Source organism: Equus asinus, chromosome X, assembly GCF_041296235.1.
Source record: "Equus asinus isolate D_3611 breed Donkey chromosome X, EquAss-T2T_v2, whole genome shotgun sequence".
In the NCBI taxonomy this organism is placed as follows: Eukaryota; Metazoa; Chordata; class Mammalia; order Perissodactyla; family Equidae; genus Equus; species Equus asinus.
The window spans coordinates 37,125,064-37,145,971 of record NC_091820.1 but is presented as its reverse complement, the minus strand read 5'-3'; the positions used below and the strand labels follow the sequence as shown (position 1 = coordinate 37,145,971).

At 44.0% G+C, this 20,908-nt stretch overlaps 1 protein-coding gene across 2 annotated transcripts; it reads left to right on the top strand.

The window, feature by feature from the left end:
- The first annotated feature begins 1,068 nt into the window (after positions 1-1,068).
- EZHIP (EZH inhibitory protein) lies at positions 1,069-19,885 on the top strand. Of its 2 annotated transcripts, XR_011499786.1 has the most exons (4): positions 1,069-7,216; positions 12,897-13,005; positions 13,553-13,691; positions 19,191-19,885. XR_011499786.1 is itself a non-coding variant. In XM_070502674.1 (2 exons), exons 1-2 carry the CDS (start codon positions 5,227-5,229, stop codon positions 12,950-12,952), a joined length of 2,046 nt encoding a protein of 681 aa, XP_070358775.1. In that variant the 5' UTR covers positions 1,069-5,226; the 3' UTR covers positions 12,953-13,006. The 2 variants fall into 2 exon arrangements, 1 of the variants encoding a protein (XP_070358775.1); XM_070502674.1 differs by lacking the exons at positions 13,553-13,691; positions 19,191-19,885 and having other exon boundaries at positions 12,897-13,006.
- Positions 19,886-20,908: the final 1,023 nt, after the last annotated feature.

Here is a 20,908-nt window from a genome sequence, read left to right as displayed (position 1 = left end):
CTGGGTTATAGAGAATGCACATGTTCAGCTTTAAGAGCTAGTACCAAACAGTTTTCCAAAGGGGTGGTACCAGTTTACACTCCCACCAGCATTAGGGGGTTCCTCCGTATCCTCACTAACCCTTGCCACTGTTAGTCGTCTTGGCTATTCTGCTGGACGTCTCATGATATCTCACTGGGATTTTAACGTGCGTGTCCCTGGTGACTGAGGTTGAACAGCTTTTTATTTGTCTGTTGGTCAGTTAGTTGGATGTCCTGTTTTGTGAAGGTCCTGTTCAAATATCTTGCCAATTTTTCATTGCATGGTCTTTTCTTCTTCTTGATTTTGGGAGGTATTACATTCTGTACATAAGGCATTTGTGGGATATACATGTTGCAAATATCTTTCTCCCGTTCTGAGGTTTATCTTTTTGCTCTCTAAATGTGTCTGTTGGTGAACAGAAGTTCTTATTTTGGCAAAGTCCAAATTATCCACGTTTTCCTGTATCGTTAGTACTTTTTGTGTTCTGTTGCCCATATCCTCATCTACTCCAAGGTCATAAAGATATGCTCATACATTATTTTCTATAAGCTTTAACTTCTGGAATTGGTTTTAGTGTAGGCATAATTTTAGGGGTGAAAGTCCCTTTTTTCCCCCATATGGATGGCTATCCAGTTAGTCCGGCTCCACTTATTTAAAAGACTCTCCTTCCCCCGGAGCACTGCAGTGGCACAATTGATGTAAATGAGGTGAGCACGCTTGTGTGAGTCTGAGTACGGGCCTTCTCTTTGTTCTCTTTGTCTATTTGTCCATTCCTGTGCCCACCCCACACTATCTTAATTATTCTAGCGTCATAGTTGGTCTTGCTCTCTGGCTGTAAAAGTCCTGGAAAGTCTTGTTTTGGATGACTGTTCTTCGGCTCTTCTTGGATCTTTGTTATCCATACATAATTCGGACACAGCTGCCCATTTCCATTTTCAAAATCTCTGCTGGGAATTGGATTGGGATTGCATTGAATCCATGGATCATTTTCACGACAAGTCTCTCTTCAGTTCACTCTTGATATATCTCTGATTTACATGGGTCTTCTTCAAGTTCCCCCAGAAACGTTATGTTATGTGCGGGCAGAGGTGTTGGGACTCCTTTGTTAGATTAGTTCCCAGGTGTTTGCTGTTTTCTGATGCCGTAATAAGTGGCATTTTAAAATTTTTCTCTTTGCAATTTTAATGCTAGTATATAGAAATCCAATTGAATTTTGTGATATTGACCATATGTCCAGCAATCATGCTGAATTCATTCATTAACTATAATATCAAATATATACATTCTTTTAGATTATTAATGTAAACAATCTGTTGTGTCTCTTGTATTTTTTGAAGAGCTGAGAAAATGTTCCACAAAGACTCCAGGCAGACACGTATCCATAGCTCATCAACTACAACTGGGGAATGCCCATTCCTAAGCCAGTCACTGGAAGGGTAATGAGATTACCATGACCTGGTTAGTCAACCACACTGCCCTGTATAATCAGGTACGTGGCGTTATGGGCTGCAGTCTTCCTTTATTTTAACCAAATATGTTAATAGTTGGAAATGAAACCTTTGATCAGAAAGGTGAAAATCAGTAGATAGATGATGATGGATTGATACTGGTGGAATCTCTCTCCACGTAAATGAGTTCAAATTGCAATTCTTAAGGTACTTCATTTCCTTTTTTTTAATTGAAGGATAGGTGACGTGCAAGGTACATCATTTCTTAAGCAAAGACTAAGATGTTTAATATTTGAAAATCATCTGTCGATTGCGGAGGAAGAATTAACTCTAAAAATGAGGTAATTCACTTCACACATACCCCTCTGGTGACTATAAAATACAAAATTCTCATAGAAAATCTAACACCTACACATATCAAATTTTTAACAGTAGTTATTGATCACTGACGGGATTGCCCATGATTTAAATTTTGTTTAAACTTTTCTGAACTATCTACATGCTCTACTGCAGGGTTTGCCAACCTGGACGCTACTGATCTTTTGGACCAGATCATTCTTTGTTATAAGACGCTGCCTTGTTCACTCAGGGAGTTTAAGCAGCATCCCTAGCTTTGATCCACTGGATGCCAGTAGCACTTCCCATTTACCCCAGTTGTGACAAACAAAAATGTCTCCAGACTTTGCCAAGTGTCCGCTGGAGGGCAAAATGCCCCTGGATGAGCACCATTGCTCTAGTGAATGAGATTTCAATATACATAGAATGCTAGGTATATAGAAAGATGGATAGATAGATAGATAGATGTACATACACATCAGTATATTATTTTTTATTGGCATAAAATAGCCATTTTCCAATAGCATCAAAAGTTCTTCAAAAACATCCTCTAAAATCTGCTTAAGTTTATCCTATGGACATCCAGTATCCTGCTGGAAATTTAGGTGGTTTCAAATTTTTCAAAATAAATGACATTAAAATAATCATGTTCGATCATGTAACATTGTGGTCATATATATATATATATATAGTATGTGTGCATATACATACATATATATATATAAAATATAATGTATTTCTTTAGAATCAATGCCTACAAGGCGAATTGTAGTGTCAAATGGATTTCGTGTTTATGACTTTTTATGTCTCACCAAATTTCCATCTGGCAAGGTGCTATGAATGTATAACCCCATCCAGCATCACACAAGAGAGCCTGGTTTCTTAAAACAGCTTAAATCATAACTGAACATTAAAAATTAGCTACTTTCCAAACTGCAAATAGCTGTATTTTCCTGAATGTAAGAATACTCTATGTTCATTGAAAACATATAAACCACGAGGCAAACAAAACTTACTCTTCCAGAATTTATTTTCCCCATGAGAATCAGTGATTCCCACTGTGTCCCCAGTCTGCAAGTCTTCCCAATTCCAGCAAGTGGCACCACCATCCACCCAGATACTATGTCCAAAAATCAGAGTCATCACTGATTGCTGTCCTACCCTCACGACCTCACAGCCATTCAAGTTTTGCCAGCTGAGGCCTCAGACAACGACATCCTAGAGCAGAGACAAGCCATCCCCCCTCTGCCTGTCTGAGTTCCAGCTCTACAGGATGCCTGAGCAGGATCAAATGGTCATTGTCCCAAGACACTCGGTTACAGAGTGGTAGATGACTGGAATGCATTCTATCCATTTATTCTTTAAGTATATCCTCTACTTCATCAGTATCTGTTTTCCATATTCCACTCCAGTTCATTTTTATTGTCTACTTCATCCTTCATAACCTTGTATTCTAGATATTTTTTGTGTATTCCATATTTCATTCGAAATTTCATTCCGTTTGTTTCTACTCCATTCCAGTACTTTTAAATCTGTAGTGCAAATTTCATAGCATTGACTTCAGGACATTGCACATTCTGTTCCATTCTATGATTCCTCCCCATTTAATTCTGATTTCCTCCTATTTTCTTTAATATTTTATTTCACTGTATATTCCATTCCATTCCTTTTCTCATGTAACATTACATATATATTTTTTGTTCCACGTGCCATTATTTATTTCCAGTCCCCCTTCCACCCTGTTTTCCCATTCTATTCTATTCAATTTCCATCCCATTCAATCTTCCATTCCATATCCTGTTCAAGTCCGTATTCCACTCCCCATTTCATTGCACTTTCCACTTTAATCAGTCTCCATTGCATTCCACTTCAAATCCCCATACCATTCCATCTTATTTAACACTCCAAATACCGTTCCAGTCTTTTTTGCATTGTGTTTCACTCCAGTTTCTCCTTCAGTCCCGGAAACATTCCATTCCATCCGGCCAAAATGGTTAGAACAATGACTTTCACGAGAACATCTTGCTAATATTTCAGGCAAAGAATTACAAATGTGCAGGGCCTGTACCAAGAATTTCCCCTTCTGGGAATTTATCCAAAACAAGGTCAGATTTGGGGGTATGAACAATTTTTAGCCAAAAGGCTATGTCTCACATTTATGTGTCAGAGACAGTGAAAAGTCAGAAACAATGTTGATCAATATAGCAGTGTTTGAAAGTGTAAGCTTCCTCCATAAAAGGAATGTTTTGCAGTTACACGATGATCTTGTGGAAATTCATTTACTGACACGGAAAGAGTGTTTACTGGACCCAAAAAGGTGGTTAGAAAACAATATGTATGCGTAAATAATTTCATTTTTACATAACAAAAGAACTCTGCATTATTTATGACTGGCCATTGTACCAAAAAATTATTAAACATTTCCAGTACTTGCCTGTGAGAATGTGGGAACTTAGGTTCTAGCTTTCCTGCATTTGCTTTTCTGTTTTGGGCACTAAACATGCAGTAATAATGACATTTGTGACAGTGACTAAAACTCAGTGTCCAAATATTGAACTTCACGCCTGTGCATCACAGCATATTTATAGTCACATCAAAGGCAGAACGGGAACCAAGAATGGAGACTAGGTCAAACGAATTAATGCACATTCATCAATGGACAACTACACAGCTCATACAAATGAGGACGCATATTTAAGGACAGTATCACCCTTATTCCCAGGCAACCCCAGTGTGTATTCAGGGGGCAAGGCAGGGAGACACATCTTACTGGAAAAATTCTAAATCCCCCTCTGGCGCATGGCAGGAGTGGTGAACATTCCGAAGCCCATCCCTTTTCTCACCTTCCGGCCGCCCTCCGACCCTACGGCCGACCAGACCCCGGTGCGGCGTCACCCAGATGCCCCGAGGAGTTCCGGGGCCGTCCCCTCTGGGATCCCACACGGGCCCAGTGTCCTGACCAGATTCCAGGAGGGACACCCGGCTCAGGGTTAGCTCCTGTTGGCCAGCACGGTATTTCTTTCAAGCCATGGCTTGAGGTTGAGCCACCAGATCAGTGCTGACAAGCTAAGCTGATTTGAGGTGACGCAAACGGTTTATATACACAGCCTTCCTGCCCCGGCCTGTGCCTCGAAACACACCCACCCCCACACCCCCACACTCGTAGGAGCCCGGGGAAGGACAGGCCATTCAGACCATTGACCTGGCCAGGCCAACGGCTGGCGGGCAGAGCACACCCTCCAGCTTGGCCCCAGAGGGAGCTGGGTTGGTGCGCTCCGGGAAGACGAGAGTCACGTGGTACCCAGCTCACCAATCAGAGGCGAGGACTCTACCGGGCTGGCCCCGCCCCTCCAGCTCCGGGCTCCACCCAGGCAGCGTCCACGGGCCAAGCTCTGCCGTCTCTGAGGGAAAACTGGGCGTGATGGCCACCCAGTCGTGCTGGGAGAAGGAGCAGAAGCAACAGCAGGGTGAGGAGAACCAGGTCGCCCCTGCCCCTGGCGGCGCCCGCGGGACTGGCAGTCCCCGTGCGTCGGTCCCCACAGTCTGCAGCGACGGGTCTCTGCCGGACGGCGGCGCCCCACGCGGCGGCACAGCAGGTTCCTCCTCCTCCTGCGCCACGGCCGCCGGCGCCATTTCGGTCACTGCTGACGCCCCGTGGCTGCCCTCCATGGACTGTGCGCAGGAGAGGGGGCCTTCTGCCCTCCAGGCCGGCCGTGGTCCCCACGCAGAGCCGAGCCGCGTGGTGCCCGAGACGGGCCGAGGTATCCAGGCCGCGCACGTGGGCAGCGCGGCCACCATGGGGCGGGCCACGAGGGGCGCTGGCCAGGCCCGCGGGCGTCCGACCCACACCACGAGCCCAAGGGACGGCCGTGGGAGGAGGCAGCCCAGCCGCCACCGCGACGAGGCTGCCCGGGCTCCGAAGCCTCCAGAGCGCTGTCTCTTTCCTGGGGCTCCCGGGCCTCAGTGGTCCGAGCCCTTGCCGCCATCTCCTCCCAAGTCGCAGCCCAGCAGCAGCCGCCCTTCTCGGGCTTCTCCGCCGAGTCACGCACCGCCGCCTGGCCCTGCCCTTCCAAGCCAGGCCAAAGCAACCGGCCCCGCTCTGCGCAGCCGCCGCACCCCACCCGGCCCTGCTCTGCGCAGCCCTGCATCTGAGCCACGCGATGCTGTCCTCCGCCGTCGCCCTGCACCCGCGCCAGGCCCTGCAGTCCGCCGTCGCCGTGCACCCTCGCCCGGCCCTGCTGTCCGCCGTCGCCGTGCACCCTCGCCCGGCCCTGCTGTCCGCCGTCGCCCTGCACCCGCGCCCGGCCCTGCTGTCCGCCGTCGCCCTGCACCCGCGCCAGGCCCTGCAGTCCGCCGCCGCCGTGCACCCTCGCCCGGCCCTGCTGTCCGCCGTCGCCCTGCACCCGCGCCAGGCCCTGCTGTCCGCCGTCGCCCTGCACCCGCGCCAGGCCCTGCTGTCCGCCGCCGCCGTGCACCCTCGCCAGGCCCTGCTGTCCGCCGTCTCCGTGCACCCTCGCCCGGCCCTGCTGTCCGCCGTCGCCCTGCACCCGCGCCCGGCCCTGCTGTCCGCCGTCGCCCTGCACCCTCGCCAGGCCCTGCTGTCCGCCGCCGCCGTGCACCCTCGCCCGGCCCTGCTGTCCGCCGCCGCCGTGCATCCTCGCCCGGCCCTGCTGTCCGCCGCCGCCGTGCATCCTCGCCGGGCCCTGCTGTCCGCCGCCGCCCTGCACCCGCGCCAGGCCCTGCTGTCGGCCGCCGTGCACCCTCGCCCGGCCCTGCTGTCCGCCGTCGCCATGCACCCGCGCCAGGCCCTGCTGTCCGCCGCCGCCCTGCACCCGCGCCAGGCCCTGCTGTCCGCCGCCGCCCTGCACCCGCGCCAGGCCCTGCTGTCCACCGTCGCGGTGCACCCTCGGCCGGCCCTGCTGTCCGCCGCCACCGTGCACCCGCGCCCGGCCCTGCTGTCCGCCGTCGACGTGCTCCCACGGCCGGCCCTGCTGTCTGCTGTCGCCGCGCATCTGTGCCTGGCCCTGCTGTCCACCGCCGTGCTCCTGGGCCAGGCCCTCCTCTTCGCAGCCGCGCATCCGGGTCAGGCCCTGCCCTCCAAAGCCGCGCATCCGGGCCAGGCCCTGCCCTCCAAAGCCGCACCGGCCGGCTAGGCCCTGCCCTCCGCAGCAGCAGCACGACTCCAGGCCTTGTCCCTCGGAGCCGCGCCACCCAGAGAAGATCAGCCGCTTGCAGCCGCCCCTCTCTGCCTGGGCCTGCTGGCCAGGGTCCTCCTTCTTCCCCGGGCTTCGCCCTTCGAAGGCCTGCCCTGCACAGCAGCTCAAGCTTTCCTGATGCTGAGGTCCCAAGCCTTGCTCCCCAGCCCCGTTGGCGTGCAGTCCGTATGCGCGCCTCCTCACCCTCACCTCCTGGTAGGTTCTTTCCTTTACCTGCGCAGTGTGGTGAGAGCTCCTCCTCCTCCTCCTCTCCCCCCTCCCCCGCCTCTTCACCTTCCCCCTCTCCCCGTCCTCCTCCCCCCTCCCCCCTCCTCTTCTTCTTCTCCCTCCCTCCCTGGGTCTTCTGGCCAGAGCCCCTCCTCTTCCCTCATTAATTTTTTTTGCCAGAGAGCCTTGTCCTCCTCCTCTAAGGTTTCTGGCCTAGGCTCCATCTCCACCGCTGGCCCTGCTGCCTTAGGCGTGCCTTCATGCCCCAGCTTGATTCCCTGAGCCCTGTCTCTCCAGGAGACCTGTAGAAATAGGGAAACCTCTCGCCCCCCTACACCTCCTGTGAGGTGACCCTCCATGAGCATCCTCCTAAGACCTACGAAAAGGAGTCACCATGTACCCACTGACCTGAACGGGCTGCCTGCTCCCCAGTTACCTCTGAGGTTTCTAAGAGTTCTGTGAGCCAGTGAGCAACATCATGAGCAGTTTTAAATCCACTGTTTGGAGAGGCAGTTTTGAAGCTTCTCTTCCCCATAACCTAGCACTTACCTGCTGTTGGCCCTTGATTCAAGGCCCCATTCTCCCTCAAAAATGCCTGATTTTGCCGCTGAGTTGATATTTCCTTTTTTCCACGTTGCCTTATATCACGAAATTTTTAAATGAATTAAATAAAAATCCTGATTCATTTTAATAATATAGGCTTATTTATTGTCCATAAAAACTGTTCATCCTGTCTTATTTAGAGGATTAAAGAAAACTTAGCATGCTAGGTGACTCATTGGAAGGGAGAGGGAATAAAATACTATCCTAGCAATAATTTATTCCCACTCTCTACAATGGAATTCTGTCCAGGAAATTCCCATTTAAATGCAATATACCATCTTAGCATAGGTGATTTGCAACTTGGACAAGAAAAGGGAGCAGAGTTTAACCCAAAGTGGCTGGAGGAAAGGACCACTGATGGAGATATCCAGGGTCAGGAAAGAGCAGAACATGACCCTGTGAGTGTAGGAGGTACTTCCTGACCAGATGGGAGTAGGGAATGCTGGAAGGAAGACTCAAAATCAGGAATGGAGAGATCAACAGGAGTCAGGAGCCCATGGGGGAAGGGATCAGTTTTTAAAGGAGGAAAAAATGTATATGTTGGGAACAGGGCCTCCTGAAGTCTGTGGTGGGGACGGGAAGGTCTAGGAGGGTGATTCAAGGTTAATGGCTGATGTGAAAATGGTCAGATATTTGGTGAAAAAATGTTATTGGATAATCCTATTTAAAAAAATAATTGACTAAGTTTGTGAGCAGGTATGCAAGGGTGAGTGTGTGTGTGTGTCTGTGTGTGTGTGTCTGTGTAGACATACTTGGAGCGAGCTGGATGGTCATACTCCATGCTGTGGACAGATACATATCCAATTTTTGGAATAACTGGTGATATAGTCTTATCGTCTATGTTCTACATTTTCCACCTTCACTTGTAATGAAACTCAACTCAGCTGTTTTTTAAGATGTTAAGTTGTGGAAGCATGTTGGGAGACCACATTAAAGGAATGAAGTGAACAAAATATAAACCAAACCAGTAAAAGGAACTCCATCTTCCTACTTTACTCATTTCTCTTCTCTTTGCTTTTCTAGTATGTGTCTAGTACTGGCATAGACCTGGTCCAGATGGGCCCTGTGCCTGGACCCCACATTTTAGAGGTTTTGCTCAGGCCCTCTTCCTACTGTATTTAGATCACAGAGCTGGAAGTCCACAGGGACAAAGGAATGTACCTGCCAGGTCCCAACACTCTGCAACTTTTGAAGCAAATGTTTCAGGTTCCTCATTCCCCAAGGCTGCTTCCATGTCCTGTAAGGCCCTGTTTTCAGGGTCCTTCTTATGGAAGGAAAGTCTAGGCCTATGATATCACCAAAGGGTGGCCAAGCAGCCACTGTTTGTAGAAGCGGAGGGTAGACAAAGCTGGGAGGTGTAGGCTGAGGTGTTCTCAGGGTTAGGTGTGAGACGTCTCTTGGTGGAGGACATAGCTGGCTCTGGGAAGAGATCAAGGACAGGGACCAAGGGCCTTCATTTGTACTTTTGTCCCAAACACAGTGCAAATGTTAGCAACTGGCCTGCATGTATAATTAGCTCTGTAGCCCAGCCCCAGAGAGTTACAGACACCCAGGGATATATATCTAGGAAGCCACATCTCGTCCCTGGAGGTGGCTCTGACCACACAACACCTGTCTCATATCTTAGATGTTGAGAGAGGCAATAGTTTAGGTCCTAGGCCTGGTTCATGCACTGAGCCAGCATTCAGCGGCCTGGATCAGAGATGCCACCACTGTACTGCATGCTATTTTAGTCTCCTGGGCATTTGACCTGCTTGGGAGTGGATCTTAATCCAATGTCCTTAACTCAAGCCCACCATACTAAGATCTACAAAGTCCCTATTGACCACAAGCTCTTTTTCCTTCTATTGACCTTTGGTCCTTCTAATACTCCCTCCTTATGAAAGTACCAAATGCTGTCACACAGCACACCTCCATACTGCAGAATCCAATGGATAGTTCTTAGATTTCATCTTACTTGACCTTTTGGCAATGTTTGACACAGTTGATCACTCCTTTTTCCTTGATACCTGTTCTTCCTTAGTCTTTAAAGACTGCTTTCTTTGTGTTCACCCCACATGCTCCTTGACCTTTCTCATTTTCCACACCTCTAAGTGTTGGATTGCCCAAGGCTTCAGTTTTTGGCCTTTTTTTCCATATACACATTTACTTCCTAGGAGATCCCATCTAGTTTCATGTCTTTAAATTTTGGTTTAAGATGGTGAATGAAAATATTGTATATCCACTTCTACCCATTCCCTTGTTCTCCAGTCATGTATATCCAGCTAACTAATTGACTTTTTCACCTGAGATGTCTAAAAGGCATCTCAAACTTCAGTAATATGGAGTTCTGTCCTGTAGAAATATAATGCTAGCCACACATGTAATTTACCATTTTCTAGTAGCCAAATTTAAAAATGCATAAAGAAACACATGACATTAACTTTAATAATGTATTTAATTCCATCTATCCCAAATATTATTTCAACATGTAATCAATATAAAAATTATTAAGGAGATATTTTATATTTTTTCCTACTAAGTCTTCAAAAGCTGGTGTGTAATACACAGTTACAGCATATGTCAATTCTGACTAACCACATTTCAAGTGCTCAGTAGCCACAAGTGTGGACATATGTGTACAGCACAGTTTTAGACCTTCTCATTTCCTTAGTCTCTCTCATTCATTTCCTATTGAATTGTGATTCTGCTTCCAGCAGTTTCTCATAACTGTGGGCTCCTGTCCTAGAAGGGACCCCTAAGGTGTCAGTATTGAGAGTTCACAGGGGCTGTGATGCTCCCAGCACCTTTAGTGCCTCTTGAGCTAGGCCCCTTGCACTCACCTGGTATTGAAAAGGGCAAAAACCCTACCAGTTTCAGCTGCTCTTTCCAGTGAGTTGTCTAGTTTTTGGTTCTCCTATTATCATTAGTCAGATGCTGTGCCGTTACTTCTTTTTTCTCCTGCACAGACACTGGTACCACGTAGGTAATGTGACTATTGGTGGTTTGTCCTCATCTACTTGAATTTGGGGGATATCTTGTAATGTAGATTTCTTAAAAATATTATCCATGCATTTTTGCTTTTGCTCTCTAGTTTCTCTGTTTTTATGTGGCTGTTTTGAGAGACTGAAAAGCTATACATATATATATGTGTGTATATATATATATATATACACATATATATATATGTGCTGCCACCACCATCTTCTCAGAATTTCTACCACCAAGTATCCTTACTCCTTGAAAAATGTGCCACCTGCTTCTTAGGTGTTGCCCTGGTGTCTGCTGATAACAACAGTGTGTGTAGTCAACCCTTTGGCACTTCTTGAAGGAACGCAATGGGATCCATCATCTGTACTAAAATGGAAAAAAATTAAATTCAGAATCAGAACAAAAACATATTAGGCATGCAACTAAAAATCTTTAGAACTAGAGAAAATATTTCTGAGGACATATTTTGAAAACTTTTACTTTATTGGTTCACAAACTGGCCCTGGTACATTAAGGGCAAGGAGAGACCAAAGAAAGAAGCAGACCACTCCAGATTAGTAGGTGGCAGGTTTGATAAGCAAGGGAACTTACACAGGAGGCTTATCTTGGGTGGCCACAAGATGGATAGATCTCCTCACTGCCTACCAGAATCTTAAAAGTTTATGTAGTGGCTGTAACCGGGTTCAGTCACATATACCATCCAGGTGGTTCAGTCACACATACCATACAGATGGTCTCAACAACACATTGCTCTCTAAAGGCTACGTCCTTGGAACAGCTCCCTCTGTGGGGATGGTGAGCAGCACATACATCCCAAGGACACGGGCAAGCCTCCGATGGCCCAGGTCCAGCTCACAGGTCAACTGGCAGTCATGTCCTCTCAAGTGCTTCCTCCAACATACTTATTCTTGAATAATTCTACAAATGTACACAGACAGAACAAGAAGTAGACAATTTTAATGCAGCAAATATCAACCTCCCGATGGCAGAGAGCCTACATTTATTCCCCCTTTATAGATGTGGAAAGTGAGGCTCAGAGCAATTTCGTGGCTTTTGAGATCTCATTGTTAGGAGGGCTTGGTGCTGGAGTCAGAATTCCTGGGTTTGAATTCTGGTTTTCCTGTTGGCTCATTGTGTGTTCCTGGACAAGTTCATTAACCTGGGATCTGAAGTTTCCTTATTTGTCAGTTAGGCACAATAAGAGTGCATGCCTCCTAGATTGTCGTAAAGATTAAAATGGATGGTGCATGTTAAGTGCTTACAAGAGTGTCTGGCACGGTAAAGATGGTTCTTATTCTGATCAGGATGTGATCATGTACCCAGATATTTCTGACCTCAACAGCTAGATTCTTAACACTTTACTGATCTTTTCCAAGCAGCAGTTCTTTAAAATCAAATTAGCCTTTTTGAAAATGGAAATGACAATTTATTATTGTACTTACTTTATAATATGAATGCATTTCCAGACTATTGAGAAAAACAAAAACAAAAAACAAAATACAAGCTCATAGATACAGAGAACAGCTTGGTAGTTGCCAGATGTGGGGGTGAGTGGTGTGAGAAATGGGTGAAGGGCAGCAAGAGGTACAAGCTTCCAGTTATAAAATAAGTCATGGGTATGTAATGTGCAACATGATGACTATAGCTAATAATGCTGTATTGCATATTTGAAAGTTGCCAAGAGAGATTTTGAAATTCTTATCACAAGAAAAAAATTTTTTGTAGCTATGTAAGGTGACAGATGTTAACTATACTTATTGTGGTGACTATTTTGCAATGTATACAAACATCAAATCATTGTGTTGTACCCTTGAAACTAACATAATGCTGTATGGCAGTTGTGCCTCAATTAAAAAATAATTAAACAATATTTAAAGGAAAAAAGAAGAAAAGACAATTCATTATTGTACTTACCTTATAATATGAATGCATTTCCACAGGCTATTGAGCAACATTTTTGCCAACACCAGAAGCCGCTCTATAAAAATGTAAAAAGCAAAGGATTTAGCCTCCAAGGTACAAACTCAAGGAATATAACAAATTCGAACTTGAAGTAGTTATGTATATACTTCTGAGAAGAGTAATTTTCTTCCAGGTGTTATTTGCTTCCTAATTCATTTTAATGGATGGATGGAATGTGCCTGGGATTAATATTATTGACAGCAAGTTGCTTTTACACATTACGTAGCCTGAAGATATAACAGGTAACAATTATGGTATATTTATATGTGTTAAGTACTGTTTTAATGTTTATACATATCCTAACTACTTCATAGAATAATCTTAGTAAATAAGTGTTCCTATTGAGCCCATTTTTAAAGATGAAGAAATGCAGGAACAGAACACAAGTTATATAATATATGAAGGAAACACATTGCGTTGTGGACTCCATTATGGTCTTTTGCAAAGTTATAATCTTCCTTTGCAAAGTCAAGCTGCATGATATGCCCCTGCACAGAGTACTACTGTTCTGCCAAGTGTAAAGGTGATGGTTTGGACACACTGATCTACTGCTGTTTGTTTTGAGGAAAGGTATTATTTTGGTATGTATAAAACTACTCTAACCACTCAAACTTTGTGCAGAAGGTGAAAAATTCTGGCTCAACCACATTAACTCAAAGGCACACATGCAAATGATCATAGCAAGCTGTCAATGAAAATAATCCATAACCAATCTATAAATGAAAATTTGGGTGAGTTTATTCTGAGCTTAAATCTGAGGATTATAACCCAGGGCCTTTCTTCCCGAAGGAACAAAGGGCACCAAAGAAGTGGGGTGCACAGAGTGGTTATATACCCCCAGAGAGGATGTTTCACATAGGATTGAAATGGCGCTTTTACAATAGTCGCGAGACTGCTCTGTCGGCACAGCGATTGATGGAAACAGCAGGTAGGTCTTCTGTCTCAGCGAACACAGCAGGATGACAGTCTGTTGTCTCTAGCTGAGTGGTCACAGGTGAGCTGGGTGGTCAAAGGTGAGTGCAGCAATCAGTTCCTAGCCTAAGGAAAGATGCTTATCCCTAAGGAAATGCCAATGTGGGAGGAAGTTGCACCTTTATCTCAAGGGCCTTTGTTCTGGCCATAGGAAATGTCTAAGCAGAAATACAATGCGTGCTCAATAGCCACAGTCAGGCCCTTTTGGAAAAAACAAAGTCAGGCCAAATTAGGTTTATACCAAATATCTTCCTCATATACTCCAATATATCCTGTTGCTTGCCATTTTTATTTGTCAAAGCGATTATAATTTATTGTGCATGGAAGAGTAATCTACCTAGAATCAGGAGCACGGCATTTAGAATGTGACGGCAACATGACAGGTCTCTTCTTGGGAATTTCTGTGCCCTCTCTATTAGGATGAGAAGACATAGTCTCCTTTTGTGTCCCTGCCATCTACGTGGTGTGCAGTCCCCAGAAACAGCTGTGAACTGGGAAAGAGGAGGTGTGTGGCCTATCTCAGAGGCCGGCATCACTCACTGCTGGACAGAGCTTTCACCCCAGGGTTTCATGGTGGTGAGGGACCAGGAAATAGCAGAAAGACCTTCCACAGTCTTTCCCTGGAAGCTGCCTGCTGATCAACTGCTATAGGGTACAGGGCTGGCGTTAGAGTCATGTGACCTGTGCAGTTGCACTGGCCCTTGCTTAGTTTTATGACGCATGCTGTTGCCATCTTGATATTCGTAAAGATTTTTGAACAAGGGACCCCGTATTTTCATTTTGTACTAGGTCCTGCAAATTATGTAGCCAGTCCTGATACTCTACTTAGTAGAATTTTAAAAATTTCTGGGCACAGTCCCAGGAAATGTAGCTGGTGGCTGTGAGTTAAAACAGATGACATTGTCATAACAGTGACCACAAGGTTGCATTAAGCATATCTTTTTACTCTGATGCTTTGCCATCTTGGGGCCTTGCTGACACTGCAAGAGACTGCCTCCTCCCAGGGTTAGCTCATTCCTAGGGATAGTGCTCTTTCCATATGCAAACCAACCAACCCAAGGCCACACCCAAACAACTTCTTTTATCAGGCTCCCACAGGGCTCTCACACTTGAGCTGCTATTTCCCTGCCCTTATCACCTCAGGGCCAGCTACCAGACAAATAGGGACAGCCTCTATACCTACTGAAATTATTAAAATTAGCCAATCCTAAACCTGCTTAATCTGCCTTGCCTGTTCCTTTCCAAAAAGAGCACAGTAAAGGCTCTTGACCACATTTTCCCCACTCCCTCTGCCTCCTGGCTGACCCTGGGGCTTCACTGTGGACCTGCTTGACATGGTGTGCTCTCTCCTCTTAGGAACTTTGAGTAACAAACTGTCTTTTCAATGGTAATCATCTCTTGATCTGTTGGCCTCACCATACCTGAATGATAATAAAACCTACATTTAGAACAAGGGTAATGTAAACTGCAGAAGGCACTGGGATCCCACAGTCCTAGGTTTGAAAACCAGCCACACTTCTGGCTTATTGTGTGACTTTGAGCAAATTACATAAGCTTTTTGACCCTTGGTCTTCTCATACATAAATTGAAGATGATAAGGGTCTGTACTTCAGAATGCTTCCTCTGAGTTGTACCTATCCTGCTCCTGCCCACTCACCCCTCTGACTGTGATTTAGAATTCTTCCTCTCTCTTCCCAGAGCCCCTTGTTCTTAACCTTGTCAGAGCCTTCATTACACATTTTTAGAAATTATATTTTTGTATAACCATCTTCCTATTAGACTATGAGAACTTTGATAGCTTAAATGGAGACTGGATTTTCTGTGTCCCAGAGCCCAGCAAAGTGCCATTAAGCCTGGTGTCCAGAAAGAATTATCTATTGAATTAATGATGATAGCACAGCAATGTGCTTAATAAGAAATAAAATTAATTTATAAAATATTTCCTTGTTGAAAATAATAAATAAATGTCGACTCAAAATAACCAATAACAATTCTATAGGTAAGAGAAATAAGGTGAGTTTTACTTAAGCCAGACTGAGGATTATAACCCAGGAAGGCCTAAGAAAGTGTTCCAGAGAAGCATGGTTTTCAGTACAGTCTTATTTCTTTTTAGAACTAAGAACATAGCATTAAACACACCCAGGATACATTTTCATGAAAGTTTCAAAGAGGTATTTAGTTACAAATTAGCAAGTCAACATGACCCTGATGTAAGGAAAGGGATTAATTCAGCCTTACCAACAGGGTGTAGGAGGGAAAGTATGCATTCCTAACAGAGTGCATTCTTTAGTTTAATGGTTAAAGTAGATGTACAATGTATTTTTTTTAAAGATTGGCACCTGGGCTAACATCTGTAGCCAATCTTTTTTTTCTTCTTTTTCCCAAAGCCCCCCAGTACGTAGTTGTATATTCTAGTTGTGGGTCCTTCTAGTTGTGCTATTTGGGATGTTGCCTCAGCATGGCTTGACAAGTGGTGCCATGTCTGCGCCCAGGAGCTGAACTGGTGAAACCCTGGGCCACCAAAGCAGAGCCCATGAACTTAACCACTCGGCCATGAGGCTGGCCCCAATGTATGTTTGATAGGCCATTAGTCAGGCTTTTTTAGTTCAAGCCAAATCAGTTTTGAACTCAAGTAGTTACCCTATATAAGTGAAAATCTCTTGTCATTTTCCCCTCTTGATCAATAGTCTTTCAATAGAAAGCATTACTGATCAAAACATCATACCTTGGTGCCAGCATGGTTGCTGCCTGCCCTGGGTCCATCATGACCCTTGGTGCTAGGCTTCTATTTCTTTAATTTCCCAATTATCTACCTTGGGGGGAAATTGTTGGATATAGTGGAGAAGCATAGAAATATGTATTAACAGGAGAAGCATTTCATAGGTTATGTAGTTAGTCAATTATTTTTAGATTATAGCACAAACATTGTACATGTGTTTTTACTTGACTTCCTATAGTTACATTGTTTATAACAATTATATAAGAGGTAATCCAATACTTGAAATGCTTAGCTTAAAAATGAATCCTTAGGCATAGCCTTAATAAGAAAAGGAGATTCATTCAGGGTTGTAAGATTGATCAGTCACCTCAAGTCACTGAGTAATCATTACTCTATCTTGCATGCCAGTCTTACAACACTGAGTAAAGAAAACAGTAATTAGTTTGAATATTATGACTAATATAAGAATTCCAAGGAGTAATAGAAATAGGAATTGCAATCCTGGCCACAAATGGAAGCCAATACTGGAAGGGAGTCAACTAAACAAATCAAGACTGCTGGTGTAGGGCTGCTTAGGGCATTCACCTACTTTTTCATGTGCTTTAACAGAGATTACACATTGGAAGATTCATCAAGTATAAAAACACAGCATTCAATTTGAATGATTACACACATATCACCTTAGGATGCAGTTAAAATATATAAAGCCATTCTATTTTAAAGGGCAACCTTTCTCATTAGATACATTTCAGTGTTTAATAAGGCTATTCCTGCTTGACTATCATTAAAGGCTTTTTGAGTAAATTTAGTCAGGGCTTCTGTATGTGAAATATGACATCTTCTAGCCCCAAAGAGGAGAAAATTTAGCCACCAGGTGGCCATACCAGTGGAACACTGAATGAGTTCATTTGTCTTTAAGGAGAGGAAGATTGGCAAGAGTTGTTACTTCAGGGCAAATCCTTCCCTGCATCCAAGAGAAAGCCAAAGTGTAGCATCCTAGCAATCCAGGCAGTAGCCAAGACCAGAGGTTTACTCCACATAGCCAACAAGTGCCATTAAGAGTCACCCAATAAATGCTTGGCCTTCAAGACCAGTCTGTTCCAAACCAATCACTTTCTTTAAGTCCGATAGTATTAAGAAAATCATAAATGGAACAGTTATAAAATGGTATATCGTTTCAGCATTAAAAGGGTTAAATGAGGAGATATAAGATTGGGAATACAGACCTGGTCTGGAGTCTTCAGACAGCTGTCTACAACAGATGCCATCTTCTTTTCATTCTGTTTGGAGGTATTTGTCTTGGTCAGTTGAAGTCAGGTGTCGGAAACAGGAGTTGAAATCTACTCAGGAGGAGCAATCTTTTTTAATGAGAAATGTGTATCCATGAGTCTATGCCCTTTAATTTTTCAGTGCATGGATTGATTAAAAGTACCTCTAGTTGTTCTTTCCAACTGGGCCACAGAGAGTCCTTTATTTGATGTCTCTTCCAATAAATAAATTCTCTAGGTTATAGTCCCTAATCCTTAAGGTCTTCATCTTCTGAGAGCTCTTTGTGAAAGAAATCAGCTACCAACCTTTCATTTCTTTCAAGCACCTCAATGAGATCCTGGCAACAGCGTGATATATCTCCTTTAAGCAAAGTTCGTTCATACATTTCCTCATCTAATTGCATAGGTTGTCCTGTTATTGTTTCAAAAGGAGACAGCTGGTTTACCAAAAGGTGTAGATCAAAGATTAAAGAGTACTAGCTGAAGAACTTTTGGCTATGAGAGATTAAATGCTTCTGAAAGCTTTCCCAATTTAGTTTTGATTGTACCATTAGTTAAAATGTTGCATTATTGGTCAAATGTTGCAAATAGATTTAATCATTTGTCTGTTGGGATGAGCTCCCCAGACACTGAATAACTTTCGCTGAATATCTCAATAGGAATTCCCAAAATAGGAGTTATCCTTTCCAATAATTTATCTACTACTAAAGTTGTTGCTCTTTTGCAAGGAAAGGCCTCAGTCCAATGTGAGAACCCAAAGGTCATTACTAAGATGTTTATATCCTTGAGATGGTGGCATTTGAATAAAGTTCAATTGCCATACCTTAAAGGGTCCCATAGGAAGGGGAACGTGACCTTGTGACCCATGATGTGTTTTCCCAGGATTATATTTAGGATGTATAGTACAACAAGCATATGCTTTTTGAGACACTGTGGAAGTTTCCAAAAATATTGTTTTCCCCACAAAATCATCTTTTCAGGTGCCCAGTGGGTAATCAATGCATATACTGGAGCGGTGTCAATTGTGCTCCAATAGGTACTATGGTTGGTTATCAGGCCAGAACCACATCTGCATGGTGGTGTCAAAAATTCCCCCTCTTTGTTGCTACCTTTGTTTCTCTTTCTCCGTGTCAATTTCTTGAGCCTGTAGAAGGAAATCTTTTACTGGCTTAGCAGAGTTAATAGAAAGTAATGGGCATTCTTGACGTTGGACAGCATATCCAACTTGATAACGTCCTTGCTTATCCTCTGATTAAGATGCATCTGTAAACCAAATTAGATAATAGAAGGCAGTCATGATTGTTTTCCTCCTCTGGTGCTCAAAGCAAGGTAGCAGAGTTAAGGTAGTGAATAGTATTTACCTATGCAATATCACTTAAGAAGGTTTATCATCATCTACTTGACAATGCTTCCCATGCAATTAGCATACCAAACAAACCTAATTAGTTTAATATCTTCTTCTTTATAGGGAGAAAAATTTCTTTGGGAAATCCCAAGAGCCCTCTGAAAACTCTCAAAGAAAAGAAAACTTTTTTCAGGTCAAAAGAAAGATTTTGTTTAGGATGTGAATTTTAGGGTAAGCTTGTAAAAAATATCAAAAGGTTTAAAAACACTTGGTAAAATAGGAAACAATGCTCACTGTGAAACAGTGTTCAGTTATCCATTTAACCAAAGTGAGATTCACTCAAAAGTAAAGAAAATCTTTTATAATCTCTTATGAAGAGCAGACTAAAAGTTTAGGAAAATTAGCCTTGTAAGAGAAATTAAAACAAACTGTAATTTTGCATCAGCTTACCTTTGATATTAAAGCTCATTTACTTGTTCAGCATCATGGTGGAGTGTGCTCTCTCAGTGAACTCTCCCCTCCACGATAAAATGAAAAGGACATTTATAATCCAACAGAGGACATCCACACAACACAAAAGACGTGTGAGAGATGCATGCAGCCATATATCGGAAAGTGGAGGTACTGGAGCCCCCCTGGGAGGAGGTGGAATGTAGTAAGAGAAAGCTTCACTCCCTCCCCAAAAGACTGAAATTCAGGGTTTGTGCATGGCCTCCAAGAGAGAAGGAAGTGGGGAGGGGGTGCCCCTTTGTGGGAAAATCATAGATCCCTAAAGTCACTCACAGCATAAATATGTCAATGTAAACAAGACCTACTGCAAGGCATATAGTAGTGAAACTGGCAAAAAGTTAATGACAAAGAAAATATGCTAAGGGCAGCAAGGCAGAAAAAAAAAACAACTTATAAAGGAATCCCTATCAGACTATCAGCAGATTTCTCAACAGAAGCCATACAGGCTAGCAGGGACTGGAATGATATATTCAAATCTTTGAAGGACAAAAATTTTCAGCCAAGAATATTCTATCCAAGCAAAAATATGTTTCAGATTTGATGGAGAAATAAAAACTTTCCCAGATAAACAGAAGCTAAGGGAGTTTGTAGCCACAAGATCCCCTCTACAAGAAATCCTCATGGAGGCCCTCAACACCCCCCCCAAAAAAGGGAGAAAGGGGTTACAAAGCCCAGAGTAAGGAGATAAATATGTATACAATATAAGAAAATTGGAGCTATACATCAGAACAGCTTAGCAAATGGTCAAGTATAACATTAAAGATAAAGGGAAGGAAAACACCAAAAACAAAGATAATCTTGTCATTTTAACCACAAACTCAGAACACAAGATGGAATAAGATATGACAAAAACAACATAGGAGGGGAAGAGGGAGGGGACTGAATTTGTTTAGTCTAAGGAAATAAGAGGCCATCAGAAAATGGGCTATCTTATCTATGATATTTTGCATGCAAACTTCATGGTAACCACTAAACAAAAAAGCTGAACAGATTCACAAACAATAAATAAAGGAGAAAAATAAGAAACCCAGCATAAAACCTACATAACCCAATTGATAGGCCAAAAGACACGGGACAAGAAACAAAGGAAATGCAGGAGAACCAGAAAACAAATGATAAAATGGCAGCATTAAGCCCTAATACATCAATAATCACCCTAAATGTAAATGGATTGAATTCTCCAATAAAAAGACACAGCATGACAAGATGGATTAAAGAACAAGACCCAACAATATGCTGCCTACAGGAAACACATCTCAGCTCCAACAACAAACACAGACTCAGAGTGAAGGGATGGAAGATGATACTCCAAGCTACTGGCAAGCAAAAGA